This window comes from Pseudopipra pipra, chromosome Z (assembly GCF_036250125.1).
Source record: "Pseudopipra pipra isolate bDixPip1 chromosome Z, bDixPip1.hap1, whole genome shotgun sequence".
Taxonomy (NCBI): domain Eukaryota; kingdom Metazoa; phylum Chordata; class Aves; order Passeriformes; family Pipridae; genus Pseudopipra; species Pseudopipra pipra.
This window is the reverse complement of record NC_087581.1, coordinates 67,707,015-67,725,884: the sequence shown is the minus strand read 5'-3', so window position 1 is coordinate 67,725,884 and position 18,870 is coordinate 67,707,015. Positions and strand designations below refer to the sequence as shown.

General features: G+C 43.4%; 1 protein-coding gene across 2 annotated transcripts in view; it reads left to right on the top strand.

The window, feature by feature from the left end:
• The window catches only part of LOC135407275 (metalloprotease TIKI1-like), a 67,476-nt gene that overhangs the window by 36,936 nt on the left and 11,670 nt on the right, over positions 1 to 18,870 (top strand). The window contains exons 3-4 of one of the 2 annotated variants that reach the window (XM_064642172.1): positions 5,418 to 5,564; positions 7,727 to 7,901. In XM_064642172.1, the coding sequence (XP_064498242.1) occupies positions 5,418 to 5,564; positions 7,727 to 7,901 (322 nt within the window). The remainder of the gene's footprint in view (positions 1 to 5,417; positions 5,565 to 7,726; positions 7,902 to 18,870) is intronic. The other variant, XM_064642173.1, reaches the window with a different exon arrangement.

Below are 18,870 nucleotides of genomic sequence, written 5' to 3'. Positions count from 1 at the left end.
GTCCTAGTGTAAGTTTGTTTTCGGCAGACCAAAGATTGAATTCTTCACTGCCTTTACCTGTGTCAGCATCTCTGTGTCAGATTTGAGGCAGAGTGTCATCTAAGTGTCTTGGAGGATCCTGATAGAGAAAAGTGCTCCCTCTCCTTGCAATGCTGGCTTTTGACTAAGAAAACCCCCAACATAAATAATAGGAAGCCCATGGGAAACTTGTAGCTCGTAAGTAACATAGTGTAGTTTGCACTTAGTTTCATTGACTTGTACTGTTCATGTCTTGTCCCTTGGGTGAGTCTCTCATAAAACCTCTCTCTGCTCATGGCTCTAATCCAATCTTTCTCACAGAAGTAGTCTGAGTTTGGGAATTTGCTTCCTTTTTTCTCTCTTGTTTACAAAAGCAGAGGCCACAGGGAGCATCTCATCGGGTGCAACAGCTCTGAAAGTGACTTAGACTGCTCTGAAGCCTGCAGATGGTGGGTTAAATCTCCTTTTGCTGTTTTCAACCCATGTCAAAATAAGACTTCTCCAGCCTGTTTGTGTAGACTGCTTTTTGCAGGGCTCCTCATGGCAGGTGGGCTCAGGTTTCCAGGCTCTGACATTGCCAGTCTTGACTTCCTACCTCAAAGTCAGCTGTGCCACACCACAGCGAGGAATCCTGCTTTCTTCTCAACACTTGGCCTGCTGGACCATTACCATGACAACAGAGGATTATTGACTCTCATAGTCATGATGCTTTTGATTTAAGGCTCGCTTTGATTTGGGGCAGTAGTGTTCACTGGCCCAGAGAAGCAATGGTCTCCTCCAGGTGAAGAGCAAGGAGAGAAATACGCTTTTGAGAAGGAGGAGAAAGAGGGAAAGAATTGGTTGAAGAGGCTGAATGGAATCCATAATGGATGCAGTTATTAGCTGGGAAGGACCCAAAAGCAGCCCACGACTCCTTAAGACAATTAAAAGCAAATTGTCTGGCTGAGCGATCCCAGAGCAAGGAAGATGCTCCCCCAGACTATAATTCAAGAGATTGAATGGCCCTCAAAAACTGAGAGCTGAAAGAAAAAAAACCCCAGAAGATGAGGCAAATGATGGAACAGATGTGAGCGCTTTTGTTGGGAAGACTCGAGGCTAGCAGGATGGCGATAGGCTAATTTGAGGAGAATAATGCCAGGTTCCTTTCATATGCAGAACAGCACTTTGATCCAATGTGGATGAAAGTACTGAAAAGTGGAGAGGATGGCAGGGGGTCCTTTGTCTCTGACAAAAGAGGCATCTGCCAGGCTCTAACCCCCTTTTCCCCACCCCCTTAGCCTAGCAGGCCACTCCAACAATGCTAGCAAAGGGGACAAGTGTCTCCTGACAGCTGAAGAAATATCCAGGGGGAGAATGAGGTTTGCAGCAATATGTATACCAGAGAGCTTAATCGATTTTTTCCACGGCACAAAAAGGGAGAGGGTTGGGGGAAGACAGAGATCACAGTGAAAATGGGAGGGGGGAGATAAAAAATCCCTTTCTAATAAACTTGTTACTTTTGTTCTTCGAATACATCTTTTTCAGGAGCTGCTTTGATGCTAGTATGAATACACTTAATGGAGCAGAGTAGGATGGAGTTGCTGGAGGGGGGTGTGAAGTAAGGAAGAATGGTTTTGCAAGGAGGATGAATGTGGAGTGATTTCTGTGGATTCCAACACAGGAAAGATCTTGGAAGTAGTAAAACCGTGCAATGCAAAAGATACCTGCAAGACAGATGCATATTTTCTGTATCACCTTTTGGAAGAGCTCACAAATTCTTGCATTTGATTTCTAAGCAAAATTGAAAATTTCTTTTCAACCTTTTCTTATTTTCTATTTTCTCAAATGCTTGAAATTACTAGAAATCAAAGGAGTGCAGTATCAAATGCGGAGTTAGGAAGGCAAGCAATATTTGTGCCAAGCAAATATAACAGTTGCAGACTAGCTGCTGATCTGCTCTCTGCTTCTAATGCTCTGTTGACTTTCTTCAGCTTTTCACATCTAGTAAACAAGACTGGGATCAGATTTGCAGTTTGAAGGGCTGTGATCTCCTTAAGTGTCATTTTGCACCTAGTCTATTGTTTTCTTTGAGAAGTGACTAGAGATAGGAGTTATCAACTTCTGAACAAACCTGTCTCAGTAAATTAAATTCTTTAAGAACAGTAGGTTCAGGAATCTTCCTTCTCTCGAGATCTTGACAGTGTTTATCCATTATTATTTACTGAAGATAACCTCCTCACCAGGGCAGAACTTTAAGCAACACCTGGTACCGCAAACACGTCCCTCCCTCTTTATCCCCACACGCCTTCACTTCTTGACAAAGTGTTTCAATTCCCCCAAGAAGGTACAAGTGGTACAGAAATTGAGAGGAACTATCACATTTCTTTGAGAGGCTGTGCACTCATGCTGATGCCAAACATGTAATCCTATGTAGTCGTTCAGTAGGTGTGCCATCATGCCCCTCCAGCAGATGCCACTGTTCTGTTCAGAACAGCTGATGTGGAGAGTATTTTTGGCAATAGCATTTCCTGTTGTGCGAAGCCTGATGTGTGAGTTACTGTAACTTATTAGAGAGGGCTAATTTTCAAGGACATTGGTGCTCTCTTGACTTCTTGCTCCCAATGCAGAGAGACTTGAGCTGCTGCTGCTACCCTCAAAGGAGCTGAGACTACCTGTGTCCCTCACAGCATCAAAGTGGAAATCCACTCTCTGGGTTGGGAACTTTAGGTCATTCTTATGTGGCTTCTCTCTCAGGTGCTGCATACAGTGACTGGAATCTGATCTAGATGCTGGTGAGGAAAGATGTTGCTCATGGGGAAGTCTGACAACATGGGCATGAGAAAGGACAACATCTGTGTGGCTCAACCTGACTGCTACAGTCCAAGCCAAGTCTATTTGGAGGACAGACTAAAGCTGTTTCACTTGAGGAATACTGCAAGGAGGGAAGAGATGTGCATGGAGCTGAGGGTTGCATGCAGAGCAGTGACAGTAGGAGTGCAGGCTGTGGGGGTACAGTGGAGAGAGGAAGATTTGCTTTGTTCTCATGCCTCTTCCAGCAGGCTGGTGTTTTCCCTACAGAAATTGGTTAGCCTCTTCTGTTTTGTGTCTGGGTGAAACTCAAAAGGTAAAGATTGGAAAGCCTTTTTGATGTCACAGTCCCTGCCTGCTCTGTGGGCAGGGAATGTCTGGTCATTGTTTCAGAGGCTGCAAAGTCTAGAAAGGGACATATTGCTTTAATGGTAAATTGTAAAGCAGATGATCCTATGGTAGTCAAATAGCTTATGTATGCCATTATAATAGCCAAATATAAGCCATTTACATGGAAGTGCTTTTGGATGGACTGATTATACATATAAGATTTTCCTGGCATGACCTGGCAGTCCTTGGGTATAGAAATCCCATGTTTTCAGCATGGATTTGGCTTGTATCTCAGTGAACCTTCTCTGGTCATTAATATCCATTAGAACTTCTCTGTGTGGGAAGTGAAGCCAAACAAATGGAAAAACAATGGCTTTGGAGTATGATAAACTCCAGCCTGCAAGCAAACTTTTATTCAGGCATTAAGTGGTTTCAGTTTGGTCTTGTTTAATTTACTTTCAAATTAAACAGAGGTCCTTTGCAAGATGGCCACTGTTAGTTTGATGTAACTTTGCTGAGTGTTCACCTGGAGATATTATTTTAATCCAGTGCAGTTTGTACCAACAAAGTGAATTATTGCCCTCTTTAAAAACATGAGATAGGATTGAATGTTACCATTCATGAACACCCCCCCCAGAACTAATGCTAAGTTATGTGCTTTTGTATTGGGCTAAATACACAGTGATTTGGATCCAAACAAGTAGCTCTAGCTGTAGTGGGGACAGTGATTTCAAATTTGGTGGAATTCGCACCTTTCTGTAGAAGACAGATTGTTGTTCCGGGGGAGGGAAATTGCACCTGTTTGTTCTCACATCTGCTCTATAATCCTCAAAATTAGTTCATACGATCTCAGATTATTAACAGTATGCTTACTCATGTGTGAGTTTCATGGTGTTGCCAAATACTTCCAGTTCCAGAGTGCCTTTGATGGTGTTTGAGGCAAATATCCAGGAGGAGTTAATTACATGGAAACTAACCAGAGCTTAAAAAATAACATTCCCAAGATTAATTTTTGAAAAATTTCAAAGCAATATCTCTGAGCTTACTTCCTTTAAAAAAGCCAGTAGGTAGTAGGAAAGCTTGTGTCTAGTTTTGGTGTGAAAACTGGTGGTAGCTTGAGTATGCACTATGGTGAGGAGAGATGGTGATGTTTTACTTGCCAGGTGCTGATAGAGGACTGCTCCCTGTGCAGGTGATTATTCAGCCCCACATCCCACCAAAGGTGCCCACTGGCATCCCATGTTCAGCCTGGTGAGCTTCTACCCCAAGTCTTTCCTTGGTTCCCTGCCTTTCTGGAGCTCAGTGACCACTGGCTGCAGCGGTGGAGCAGCTAGGGAGAGGTGTGGAGGTTCTGCCTTGTCTGTTTGGCTCCAGAGACACCTGTGAAGTGTTGCTCCAAAGTGCTCTCTTCTCCCTTTTTAAGTGGGGTGAGCGCTGCCCAGGTGTGGGGCGGCTGGATCAGCAGCTCTCTCTGGGTCAGGTCCTGAGGCCATCGCCTTGGGAGAGCCATGCTGTGCTCTGCTGGTCTTCTCCCTTTTTGGTCAGTGGAAAGGCTCCCTGATGGTTGGAGCTGTGGCAGCTGGATAGTTTGTCTTGAGGCAAAGGGAATGGGAGTGTTTGCATTCCCAGGGAAAGGCCCAGGAGGAGGGAACGCACGAAGCCCTGGTGCCTTCTGAGGCAGTCAGCTGGGAGAGAGTGAGTGCTGGGTGACTCCCTGCAAACCCCAAAGGCCACCATTCTTCCCTTGTCTGCTCCAGAGAGCCCTTCCTGCCTGAAATAGACGTTGTCTTAGAGAAAGAGACATGAAGCAGGAAACAATAGCCTGGTACTGTTCTTGTGGATGAGGAAGGAAAGGCAAACAAGGAGAAGCCATGCTTAATTTAGGTAGGTGGCTGAGGAGCTATGAGGACAGGAGCCCGTCATGTCCCGGGACTCTGTAGTGGTCAGGCAAACTGTCATCTAGGGGAGAAAGATTTCCCCTGCTTTCACCTGCCCCTTTGTATCTTCTGTATTAACCATGTCACGGTCAAAAACCCATGGAATTAAATGCGGTGGGTCAGTTCCCTCTGAGCAGGCCCACAGGAACCAAGATGTGAGTACCTGTGAACCCAGGAGAGGCACGTGTTGGTGAGACGTGGACTGTCTCAGAGCCAGTCCTGTACTCAGAGCAAGGCAGCTGCAGAGAGCCCTCGTCAGGCAGCTGTGTGTCTGTGACCTTCCCGTGGGATGAAAAGAGAACTTACCAGGAACTCTGTCTTTTCCTCCCTCTCCCCCTCCCTCAGGTGGTCTTTGCTTTGAATCAGACTCTCTTGCAGCAGGAGAGACTCCGAGCAGGCAGTGTCCAGATCCCCTATACGACTGAAGACCTTATCAAGCATTACAACTGTGGGGACCTCAGCTCCATCATCTTCAACCATGACACTTCTCAAGTGAGTCTAGCCACCACAGCCCTTGTACTATGCACATGTCCCTTCAGCGCTAACCCCTGTCACACTTGTGCTTGTCTGTCCCCGAGGCAGGCCCTTTACAGGTGAGGGCCAAGGGCATGCTGCTGGCTCCCCGACCCATCTGCTTTCCTATTCCAGGAAGTCTGCAGCACCTCAACCCCTGTCTCACTGCACACAAGCAGCAAAGGTGCACCTGGCTTTCCTCTTTGGACAACTGGCATGTTTGTTTTAGCATCAAAGCTCTGTGAGTTAATCTGTTATTTTGTTAAGGACTCTGTGGAACTACTCTAGCTTAGGTATGAGCAAACTTAACAACAATATAGAACAACAGCAGGCTCTTTTGTGCTAAATGCGACAGAGAAATGCACTCATGACTTGGGCACTTGTGTAAGGCTGGGCAAGTTGCAAGCTTTCTAATATCCCCTATCAGGATGAGTGGGTACTGTGGACAAGGCCCAAAGAAGAGAAATGGAGTGAAAGAAAGAAAAGATAGACTTAGACTGAATGTGAAGGAAAAGAGACCTTCTGAGACCTCACAGACTTGGGTTTACGGAGATGGTTTCCTAAGCAGCACGGTGGAATGTAATACTGATCTTTAAACCACAAGAAAACGCCCAGCAGGGCCCAATTTGGCCTGTTTGGGCTGTTAGATTAGCTAACCTCAGACTGAGACATCAGGCCTCTTTATTCTTGTCTGTGAGATATTGCCTGGTAATTTGTGCACATCAGTGAAATCACAGGCTCTATCCTTACAGTGCTGAAAAAGCGGGTGTTGATACCTGGGCTATCTTGCTGAATAACCATTTTGCTATGACCTTTTGATACATACAGTGCAGTACTGCAGAGCTGCAGAGTCATACTAACCCTTGCTTCTCTAGCACTGAGCTTTGTGCGTGTGTTGCTGCCTTCCTGTCCTGCACACCTTTCCTCCTGCAAGTGCAGGCAACTTGGTTGTAACACTGCCTCGCTTTTACACAGCGCACTTCATTCACGAATTTCAGAGGATTTCTCAAAGGATTTCTCTTAGAGCATTGTAAGAGGATATGGGTGCTGTATCACTATTCTACGAAGATGTTGCAAACTGGAGACAGCTGGCATTGACTCCAGGTCCTTGGAGAGTGTTGCTGTTTCTAGGACATACACGTCTCCGACATGTCTCCATGTAAACTGTCCTTTACTTAGTGTGAGGGGCTCAGCCTCAGGGTACTCTCCCTGACTGAGGAGCTGAGTACTAATAGTTTGGAACATGGTCAGTTTATGTTTAAAGCAGCACTTTTCAGCAAATTTTACCCCATGCTGGCCCAGTGTGCTAAGTGTGCTAAGAACACTTTGGAGAGAGTTAGTAATAATCTGAGTGGCTCCAAAGTCTCTTCATCTGCTGCAGCCTTGCAAGGGAAAGCACCTGGCTTATTATGAGCTCTGCTCTCCAGAAACCACCACTTGCAGGCCCTTTTATTAGCAGTCCCCATAACAGCAATGCCTAAAGCTACATGTCAAGAAGCCAGGATTGCTGCAACTACAGACCCACACTTCTCTCCACTGGCAGTAGGTCGGGATAGCGTGCAGTCACAGCTGTCCTGGGGGCCCCAGGAGAGGAAGCCAGCATTTTAGAAGATACTTTGAGGACAGGGCAACTGGAAGGGGTAATGCTTTCTTTCCTGACAAAATCTGGCCGTCTTTCCTTTGAAAAGTTTAGGGATTTTTTTTTTTAGCTCAAATTGCACAGTTATTCTTTGGCAGCCTGAGGGCTCTGATACCAGCCAAATTCTCTTAGAAGAGTGTAATTATCATCATAGTTACGACATACCTATGGCAATTTAAGGAAAAAGTATGTAGCTAAAGGTAGCCAGGGGCAAATATTTACTTTCTTCAGCCAAGCAATCAGGATTTAGGATCTCCAGTGTAGCAAATGTGTTGACTTTGAATTGGAAAAAAAATCATCTGTCTGGGTTATGAAATGAGAGAAGTGAAGCATTATTTAGAATCTTGCTGAGCATTTTTTTAGCTTGCTTTAGGTTTTGTCCTACTGGCTGTGCCTTTAGGGACAAAGCCATCGCCACATGTGGAACAGAAATGCATGTGCATCATGGCTGCCTGTGAAATAAATTCCCCTTTCATGAAGACTATTTTTTTTTCTACCTTAGGTCCCAAATTTCGTTAATGCTACACTTCCAGCCCATGAACACATTACTGCACAAGAGACAGACAGCTACTTCCGTCAGGAGCTCATCTACAAGCGAAACGAGCGAATGGGCAGGAGGGTGAAGGACCTGCTGGAAGAGCACCCAGAAAAGAGTTTCTTCTTTGCATTTGGAGCTGGTATGTGATTGAGGGGCCATTCAACTTGAACACATTCTTCCCATGTCCATTAGAAGCTTTTTACAACTGCTTGTCTCAATTTAAAGAAAGGTCAGTATTTTTACCGTGGTGGACACAGAACTCAGCTTTTCCCCGATAGTTGTACCTTAGTAGGAAAACCTTTTCAGTGTATCACTGTTTATCTTCAGTATGCAAAGAGCTCATAGTGTATGCACTTATTACAATATTTGTTCATTACAGACATTTTTTATATGTATGGTCAAAGATAGTGACTCAACTACAGTGCACATACAGAAGGAACAGCTCATTGACATAAACACATGTCTATGTCTGGGCAAACAATACAAAAGGAAAGGAGGAGTAGGGAGTTGAGATGAAAGGCAGCAATGCAGAGGTTGCACCAGTGCTTAAATTAACCTTTCAAGAACACATTCAAAAGAAGAACATGCCAAACTGTGTGAATCTAAGGGGTTCAATAAATGCAAGAGGGGAAGCAGGGCCCAATTTCACCTTTCTCTTCCTCCTGCAGCTCTTTACTTCTTTCACTGTGCTTCTGCAACTACAAGAAAGTTGTGTCTGCTACTATTTTTGAGCGGCACGTTGGGCCCACTTAGGGAAAACCTACTCCATTTTCTACCTTTTAGCAGCCAGCAGGACTCTACAGGCACACCCAGCAGCACATCCAACTCCATGAGGCTGACACCCACGCTTCAGACTAGGGCTGGATGGAGGGTATAAACAGGATTGGTTTGCCATGACTCCCATCCTTTTTTCTAGCTCCAGGGAAGAGAAGAAGTGAGGATCAATGTTAGAAAAGACAGGTGCTAATTCCCAGAGAATTATCACATCCCCACCACCATGAACCATATGGCCCTTTGGAAAGGGGGGGGGAACTGAAACAGGTGTCAGTATCCATCTGTGATTTTCTGGTCTCAGTACATACTGCTTTAGTGAGGATGGAAGATCTAGACAAGCCAAGGAAAATATTTACTTAAACACTTGAAAACATTTGTATTCAAAGTCTGTGGGAATTTATGCTCTTGCAGCCGTTAGCTGTGGTTACAAACTCACCATAACAGGGGGTCCTGTATGTGAGAGCAGGGAGGTAACCAAAGGTGGCTGACAATGTTTGTTCAGACACTTGTGAAGATTGTAACCTGCCGTCTCCCTGCAGCATTGCTGCTCTGTGCAACTCACCGTCACAAAGAACACTGAAGCAGGCACTGGTTGTGCAGATTTTGATCTTGTCTGTCTGTAGGCTAAGGACAGTGCTTTGCTGTACTCCACTGCTGATGTTCTGATCCCATTTGTCCCTGCTGGGCTGATGTACCTAACCAAAGCAGATGCCAGCCCCAAGGGCCAGTTTTGTCAGTTGCAGGTAGCTAGTCTTCTGTCAGGAGGACATGCACAGATATTTGGGCTTCAGTTACTGCATTGCAACTTGAGTGATGAGCAGCCCATGCCCATGGACAGATGTGGGTGCATGTGTCACTCTGGGTCTGTCTTGTCCCAAGAGCAGGATCATCTGAGAGAAGAGAGCCTCTTCCCCTCCTTTCACACACTCTGCGTCCCAGCAGCTGCAAATCACGTTTTTAAATGTTTTTGTGTCATTTGTCTCCTATCCCATCAGTTTTCTTCTGTTCCTGCTATTCTGCCCCAGACTGTCTTCACTGTCATTGGTGTGCACAGTGCTGCCCCAGAGCCCAGAAGCACTGCAGAAGCAGATCAGATCCCTGTCCTCAATCTCTCTTGTTCTCAACTTTCATAACATTCTTAAAGTCTCTTCCCATCCTTTCTGGATTCTTGCTTTCCTCCTTCCTCTTATTTTCCCTTTTTTAGTGTCCTGATTGCCAACAGTGCTATATAGCAGCATTTCCTGGAGCCTTGGTCCTGTATGAACACCCTTGATCTGTGGCTTATGTTCACATGGCTTGATCTCCGAGCACTCAGTGTGCTCTTCTCATGCTTTTCCATCTTGCTTCTGAATCCAGACAGGTTCTCTGCCTCCTCTGGGGACACTAGATTGGTTTTGAAATTGTCTCTAATTACCCTCTGTCTTTGAAACCAGTCTATGCCTGTAGCAAATGTGGATAGAGCCTTCCCAAATCTTCGTTCGCGAAGCCTAGCCATGAATGAAATGAAAATCCTCTGTTCCCTGCTCTTCCATATAGTTCTATTCAAAGAATAGTGCCAGTCTCCCCCTTTTAGCAGCTCAGTTCCTCATTATGCCCATGTTTGACTACATGAGTATTTTGGGGAGAGGATGTGTGTGTTTTCTTTCTTTTTGTTTGTTTCATATTAAGTGTCTAAATGAGAAGTAACATCTATTGCAGAAAATAGATCAATTTCTACAGATTACTGAGGTTTCCTGAGTGGACATTACAATTATGATTGCATTCTTTTATTTTTTTTCCAGCAAGTTAATTTAGCCTTTTCCATATGCAGATTGCTGTATGTGATAGATAATTATGTAGAAGATTTATTTTTTATGCTGACAAGCAGTGAAGATGAACAAATATCTTATGACCAGTTTTGAGCATTGCTTGAGTATTGCACTGCTGTTAATTACTGGAAGAAAGTTCCAGGAAAGTGCTTACATAAGGCAGGTGAGAATGAGCTGTAGGAAAAGAGAAGAAAAAGGAAGGCCATAAAAATGGGAGTAAATCATAACTCCATGGTGCTTTTCCCTCTTCTGATCACCAGTGAAAAAAGTATCTTCTAGCCATGGTTTATAAACTACAGGACAAGGTTGTATTAAAGCAGTAGTAGGATTTTGAAGGGTCTCCATGTTAGAAGGGGAGAGAAGACTTTTAGTTGTTTTCTTTCCAGACTTTTTCACCCTGTGTTTTTTTATTTTTAAAACAGCTTGGCTTTTTATAAGGAAAGTTAATTTTTTTCCATTAACCAAACTTTTGGTTAACCATTGAAAAAACAGCTTTTATCATTAATTATATGTAAACAAGCTCATGGTTTGTGGTGACTGTGGTGTTACAAATACCTTTGCTTATTATTTAAACTGCTCTTGGTATTTTTATTTTAAATGGAGGGAAATGAGAAAATAGTGTGGTTTTTTTTTTTTTTTTTTTACATTCCAACTGGATTGATGGGATTTAGAGATGTGCAAAAAAAATCTATCTCTTTCCAGGTCTTAATATAGCTCCATGGCTACAGATGCTAATTTCTTACATAGAATTATATGTGGTAATGGGGGCTGTAATAGATTTGATCATTAGAATCAGTGTATTTTATGCTTTTGCTATATTTTAACAGATCAGACAAACTCCTCCTATATTCTGTCAAAAATGCTTCACAGTCAGAGCTCATTGCTGGAACTATTTTTGTCTGGAAGTAATTTGCACAAAAGTGGAGAACTAAAAAATAACAGATTTTGCTGAAAAGATCCAAAGAAAATCTTTGCTTCTGGCCAAAGTTGCAAACATGCAAAGTTTCAAGCCAAAATAAGTCTGTTTGAGGGACTTAGAGGAAAGCATGGGAAGAGAGAGTTGGTAATACCAGCAGCATTCCACTAGGTTCAGTGAGGGTTTTATCTGTGGCCAGACATTTTTGTATGGTGGCACTGCAGCTACAGGCCAGACCTACTCCCTGTTGCCGGCGGTAGAGCTTGTGAAGCGAAGCCAGCTGTAATCTTTCACCCGCAGTCTTCCTTCTACATGCGTTTCTAATTTCTCTGAACTGCAAGTGGAGCATTCAGGATCTGAATGCTAAGCCAACGCAGGTCATCACACACGTGATTCCACAGCCAGCCAGCTGGTTTCTGGTTTGTCTAGGAAGTGCACATTGACATAGAGAGGGCTGTGCTGTCCTGCTGTGCTGTGGAGAGTTTTACCATTTGTCCAGGTCTCACAAGGGTGCTGTTTGCTGGCTAAACCTTCCCAGAATCAAGGGATCGTTGATACTGACAGGAACCTCTGGAGATCACCTGGGTCCACTCCTCTGCTCGAAGTAGGATCATATAGAGCAGTTTTTCTAGGACTGGAGTCTGGTCAGGTTCTGAGTATGGGCAAGGATGAAGACTCCCGAATCTCTCTGCACAACCTGTTCCAGTATATAACCACTAAAGATGCTTTTTCTTATGCTTAAATGGGATTTCCTGTATGTCAACTTGTGTTCATTGCCCCTTGTCCTTTCATGAGACACCACCAAGAAAAGTTCTGCTCCATCTGTTTTGCAGCCTTCAATCAGCTTTTTATGCATCAATTATAACCCCTAAGCCTTCCCTTGTCCAGGCTGAACAGTCTCAGCCTCTTCTCATATAACATATGCTCTAGTTGTTCATCATCTTTGTGGCCCTTTACTGCACTCTCTGCAGAATGTCCACATATCTTTTGAGCTGGGGAGCTCAGAGCTAGGCACTGGACCCAGATATATATCACTAGGGTTGAGGAGCAGGGAAGGATCACCTCCTTCAATCTTCTGGTCTACATGACTGGTCTGTTTGAATGTTCCTGATGCTTCTCTGCACAGAGTGAACCCTGGACTTTCCCTCTAGTCACAGGAACATGAAATTCCTGAAGGCTGGTTTGTCCCCTAGAGAAAGTAACAAGAATTTGATCTTTTCTATATTCATTGCTGTCAGATCTCCTGCCCCCTTCAGCACTTGGATGATACTTATGTAGTCAGTGGAAGTATTCCTTGTCAGTGGAAACATTCTTTGTTTCCCTTGATGTTTCTAAGCAGATTCAACTCTAGGTGAGCTTTGCTTCAGCGTGGTCATTTTATTCTAGGAAATAGCACAGCTTGTTTTCTTTGGCTTACTCACAGTTTCTGTTGAAGGGGCTAAGGAATGACAGAAAAAAAGTGTTGCATTTGGGGTTTTTTTTAATGTATGAGGAAGCATATTTCTTGGGATGAGATCCTGACTTTATTATGACAGGCAAGGCCTATGGTGAAGCCAGAGTTTCCAGGAACCAAGTTTAAATTCCCTTTAGTCTCTCCTGCCTCTTTGAACAGTTGAGAAACTCCAGAAGTGCCAGTTCATGAATAAGAAGTACAGAGGGATCTAAAATGCCTCATATCCCTGTGGAAGAAATTAGTGACTTCAGTGAGAGATGCTGGATGATTTGACAACCTCAGAAGCTGGTCCTCTTAATCTTGTAAACACTGGAAAATTCCTTTTTGTCTCAGAGCTATCTTTTTTTGTTGCTCCTGAAAAAAAGCAAAATTCTGAGGCTTTAAAGTATAGTGGGTGTTGGCCAGCCACCATTAACACAAAGAAAAGAAGGATGACGATGAGAACTTCTTCAGCAACTATTTCTTCTGATTGCTAAAGTAAATAACAAATATGTTTATTTAGCACTAGTCAGACCATATGGATTCAAACCTCCAGGGACTGACTGGTTTTTTTTTCCCCAGTCTTTACTCCCCACCCCCCACCAAGACCTCCCAGAAAGAAGAATTGTTATGAGCAGACTGATGATCAATGTCTGAACTAGCAGTCCAGCTAGCAGCTCCAGATCTGAGTTGTCTTCTTCCCAGTAACTAATTCAACTGATACTCACTAAACTAAAGGTAGCTCTCAGATGTTTGACGTGAGCCAACAACAAGCAGAAGGATTTGGAGATCATTGCAGAAGCATAATTGACCCTGTCTGAGCTGAAGATGGATGTGTAACCTTTAGTCTCAGCCACCTGGTCAAGGAAAAGAGAGCATACCACCACCAGTGCTTACCTCAGAGTCTGCTGTGGTCCACCAAATGGCTTCCTGCAGCTTCTCTAAGTTTTAAAGGCGGTCCTAGAGATGTGAGAGACTGATCAGTTATGTGCCAGCCTTGCATGCCCAGGGCATTGGATGACATGTCTGATGCCTTTTCCCTGGTCCCTTATGTCATGAAATGCTAAAACAAAAAAGGAAAAGATTAGTTTTCCAGGGGAAAGTGGAATTGTGCTGATTCTGAATGGTGTGTTAGGTGGTACTGTTTCCAGGTAGAGCTGTTCACTGTTACTTCTCGAAATTTGCTGCCCCATCTGGCATTCTTGGATGGGAAATTATGCAAGAGGAACAAGACTTATTGTCTCTGGGTAAGAAAAGATTAGAGAAAGAACCTGAGGAACTGTCAACAGTGGGTGTGAAAAATAGTCAACAGTGCTGAGCCCAGGATGTCTCTGTCCAGCTTGTGTAGGTGTTTAGATCTGTAAAACTAAACCAAACAAAATCCTCCATGGGAATATGAAAGTTGCTCAGGTGAATGTGATAACACTTTGAAATTCAGTGGGCATTCAGAACCCAGCATGGAAACTTTGAACCTGCCATCAGTACATTTGAGACTGGAGATGAGTGTGCACAGGGAATGTAAATATATTTATGCCTTATGTAAAAGATTGTAAATGTGTAATGAAAAAGCTCATGAAAAGTCCATAAGAAGCTGAATCTTTGTAGATCCTGGAAGAGGACAAAAAAAAAACAAAGGAGAGAGAGGAAGGGGAAAAGCTAATGTAGTGATGAAACAGATTTAAAAAAACAGATTAAATTAGTTTTGTGGGGCCATCTCACTTTTCTCTGGGCACAAAGGGCTTGCTGATTGCCTGCTTGCTTCTGTCCCTGGAATGCAGCATTATTTTAGCTTCCTTGTTTAGGAGGAAAGGCCGAGTGCCTGAAGGTGTGCCTGTACCTCTGTAATCTGAGAATGCCAGATACAACCCAGCAGCTTTGAGAATGTTTTCCTTAGTAGCCTCTTTGAGTCTGCAGAATGCTAATGACAGGGTTTATTAGAACAACAACCCCCAAAGGGCATAGATAATGTTGTGTGGAGGCAGGCCCCACATCCAAAGCCCCAGGGTTCACATGAAGGGCACTACTCTTGACATCTCTTGACACGTGAAATGAAGAAAGCTTTGCATTTCTGCATTAGAGGCGGTAGCCTCTGTTCCACCATATTAGTGCAACCATCAAAATCAGCCAGGCCAAAAAAACTGTGCTGTTTCTGCTCAAGTACCGACAGTCAGGTCACCCTCAGGCTGCCTATCAGTGCTGGGCTTACCCATTGCTGCCTTCACTGGGCAGCTGTAGCAGAAGAACTTTCATCATGTAATGTGTGTTTTAATCTAGTGGGATTTAAAGTCCTTTTATGGAAGGAAGCAGTGGTGTGCAATGGAAGCAGATTCAGTGGCTGTGAGTACTGTAGCTCTGACATGACACTGGTAATTCCTGCCCTTACTGGTAACATGATGCTGGCTGCTAATGTAGTCACCTACATGAAGGTCTGCTTGCCTAATGAACCTAAGGCTTTAGCAGTGGAAAGCTCTCAGTAAATGCCAGCACAGAGGGAGCCCCAGTGGGCTACCTTTCCCCTTAACTCAGTTTTAACGAAATAAGCAGTATGGGGTTGTAAACTTTTATGTTAACTTTTCCATAAATTTGGCCTTATAATTAGTGAAAAACCTTTTCCTAACTTCAGTTTTTGGAGGAGGTTATCAGGAAGTTTGACTTTGCCCAAGGGTAAAAATGGGAAACCTTAGGACCAAAAATGCTTAGGTCTTACATTTAAGAGACCTCATTTTTGACAGAACTGGGTAGATAAAAAGTACCTTCTTATCTTTCACAACAAAAATTCCTTCATTTTGTCTCATGCAAACTAACTTCAGATGTTCATCTTCTATGGTATTAGGCCATTTTTCCTACGTTGTGCAAGGCCTTCATCATCAACTATTTTGAGAAGTTGTATAAGTGAGTTAAATTAGCAAAGCACATTGCTTTTGAAGAAATGGAAGTTGTTTTTTTTCATCCTGAGTGAATGCAGGTTTGAGTCACTTTCTTTAAGCCTCTTTATGTCTAGTGGAAGTTCATGACTGTTCCATGGTCACACTCACCAGATTTTCCCCTTTGGTTGAGAACTGTGAAATATGATCCACTAAGATTCTGAATAAAAAAAAAGATTTCCATGAAATCACATCTTTTGAAGACAAACATTTGTCATGGCCTAAGTGGAGTAAAACCTCAGATTCAATGTTTATGGAGCAGTATTTCATTAATATTTCATGTTGTAGGTAATCACAGGAAGGATTACATTTGGAAGTCTTCAGTCTCCTGCACTTAATGGGAATTTGGAAAATCTCTAAGTTGACTTACATTACCACTAGAGGCACCTCACTCCTTCAATTTTTATCATTTCCTTCTTCCTGTAGCACTAAATCTGTCAAGAGTATCATGCTCTTGGTTCTTTGGTTTATATTCTGATACCTGAACTTTTCAAGACTTGGAAATACTGTTAGAAGCAAGATTCTACTGGATCTAGTGTTACGTGTTTTACATTTGATAAACTGTTTTAACTTAAATGGCAAATTTGGAATTCCAGCCACTATATGACTGACCTCAGTTTTCCATGTATTGCTTGGGTTATTTAGTGGAGCTGCACAAAATTTCCTCCTCATTCTGGGAGAAGTGAAGTGCAGCCTTGCTATACCTGGGTGAATGGTGCTCATGCTTGAAAAAAGCATCTTCCTCTTGAGAAGTGCGTACAGAAAGCAAGGGTCTGAAGGGCACTCATTTGTAACTAAGTTGATTACATTCACCTGCTTTCCTTCTTCTGCTTTGGATCGTATTAAATATTCTGTCTAGCTTTTTTTACTCCTTAACTTTTACTAACTGGATTAAAATTAATCCATCTTCTGCATCCCAACATGTAGTTTAAAAGCTTTAATTGTGTGTATGTGAGAGGCAAAGTGACGAAGAATGGTAGGAGATGATCATTGCCATAGGCATTTCTAGGAAGTTTCTAAATAATTTTAAGATCTGTACATTCTTGAAAGTATTTGTTTCAGTGCTCCATAGAATCTTTGGCACCAAAGGTCCATTTGAGCACTCCCAGTCCAGATAAACATTGAGCTTTATGATGCCCACAGTGGCTAGAATAATTTGTGCCATTTTGTGGTTGCACTGTTATAACCACGTGCTGTAGTTGCTCCCACCACATCTTGGAGGTCAGCAGTCCAGACTGGGTTTCCTAACAAACAGTTTGGTGTCTTTACATGCACGTTCAGTGATTCATTGTCTGGGGATGTTTGTAAATAGTGAGGTCCTGACATGTTTCTGGGGCAGATGGGAAGTGCCATCTTTCTACTAAGTAAAACATAGAATTATGTATGCTTGTGGGTTTCCTTTTACACTGCTCTAAGAGAAGGTCAGGGAACTTTGTTTATCTGCCTGGAATAGTCAATTTAGTTGAAATTCAGAGAGGAATGTAATTTTGATCAGTCTTACAGAATCAATTTCTACGAAAACTAAAACAGAAACGGAACTTCGGTTTTGCAGTACTTCCTTGTTCCTTTCCTTAGGTGCAGAAAATTATCAGCCTCGCAATGGCTTAAATTTGGGTTCAGGAACCTCTACTGAAACCCACAGTCCTGGCATGGTTATCTAGACAAAAGCACCTGTGAATGCACTGGCAGTAAAAGCTGCAAGCAGGAGACATATGTTTCAGGGCAATAGTGGTAGCCTGTGTTCTGCAGGAATGTGTATTGCTACTGTGGAAGGTCAGGAGTGCACAGTGTGTGTCCGAGTGCGTGGCCAAGTCTGTGAGTGCGTGCTGGTCAAACAGCATTGTTCCTCAGGCATATCGCCTGTTTGTGGTCCCTGCATGCCACCTCCTTTCAGTGCAGATTAAAGGCTGGGGTCTTATTTACTCTCCAGTAGAGTGCATGGCTGAGCTGGTGCACACAACAGCTTCTTAGTTTCTCTTTGAGCTTGAACACAGAAGAATAGAGATTCATGGCTCCCCACCCCCTGCCAGAGTAAATTGACCTCTTGGAGGCATCTCTTCACCTAGTGGTGTGAGGACAATGCAGGGCCGCGTACAGAAAGAAAAGAGCAGGCTTTCTGATGGGACAGAGCCCAAGGCTTTTCTTTTGGGAGGCATTCAAGTGTGTGAGGCTAAAATAGAAAACAGGTGAAAGAGGCCTACTCCCTGTGATGTGACTTTCATCTAAGTCTCCCTTGCAGCAATAGCTGCTTGATCTCAAACTTTGGAGACTGAATCTTTCTCATGTTTCTTCCACTTGGTTTTGGCTGTCTGATCTCTTTTTGTGATGGTCCCTACAAAAGAGGTAAAAGCCCTGACTCTAGGGAGGTTCCTGGTGGGGCCCTGTACCTCAATCTCTCACCTTTCTCCCTCTTTTAATTTTTTATCTTGTTTGGTTGAACCTGTAGATCCTCTGGGCCCTGGACAAGCTCTGTCTCATGGGGCACACGTGGCCCACCTTTGGGATAACAAACACTGCATCTCCTAACCTTTCTTGTACCTAGCCTGAGTGGCTCCTGATTGCTCACATCCTGTGAACAATCTAATATCACATGTTTGTATTTGTACACATCTGTTTTACACCTATTTATTCATTTGGTGGGTTCTCTTTTGCAGAGTATTAACACATCATTTTTCTTTCACATGCAGACATAGCTCATTGCCTTGGCAACAATGAGCAAAGACACTCTGTGAAGGTATGTACACATGACTGGGATAAAAAAGATAGTCTTATCACTGCATTAAATTAAAAAGAAAGAGCCCAGCTTCAGGAAATCACTCAAGCAGGCTGACTGATTGAAATGGGATTCATCCATGTGCTACAGTAATTTCCTATATACCAGTCTAAATCACTGCTCTGAGCAAAGGTGACTGAAGATTGATAAGGGGGTAGTGTGTTTAATGGTGTGCAACTACTCAGTAGCTCACTCTTGAAATGCACGAGACTGTAACATCTTAAACTGGCTTGAGGAAAATTTTTTTCACACCAGAGATTGCCCTACAGATTGCTTATCCTTATGCCTTGTCCCTTTCCTCTTGAAGGACTTGTATTAGGAAAATATGAGTTCAGAGCCTTGACACTGCTCTTCACTTCTGAAGATGGGACTCAATTCCCCCAGCATTGCCTGCACCATGTGAATACCTAGTCTGAACTTGCAGTATACACTGCCCCTATCCTCGTCAATACAGAGGTATTTCTCTAAAAGTCTTTCCTAC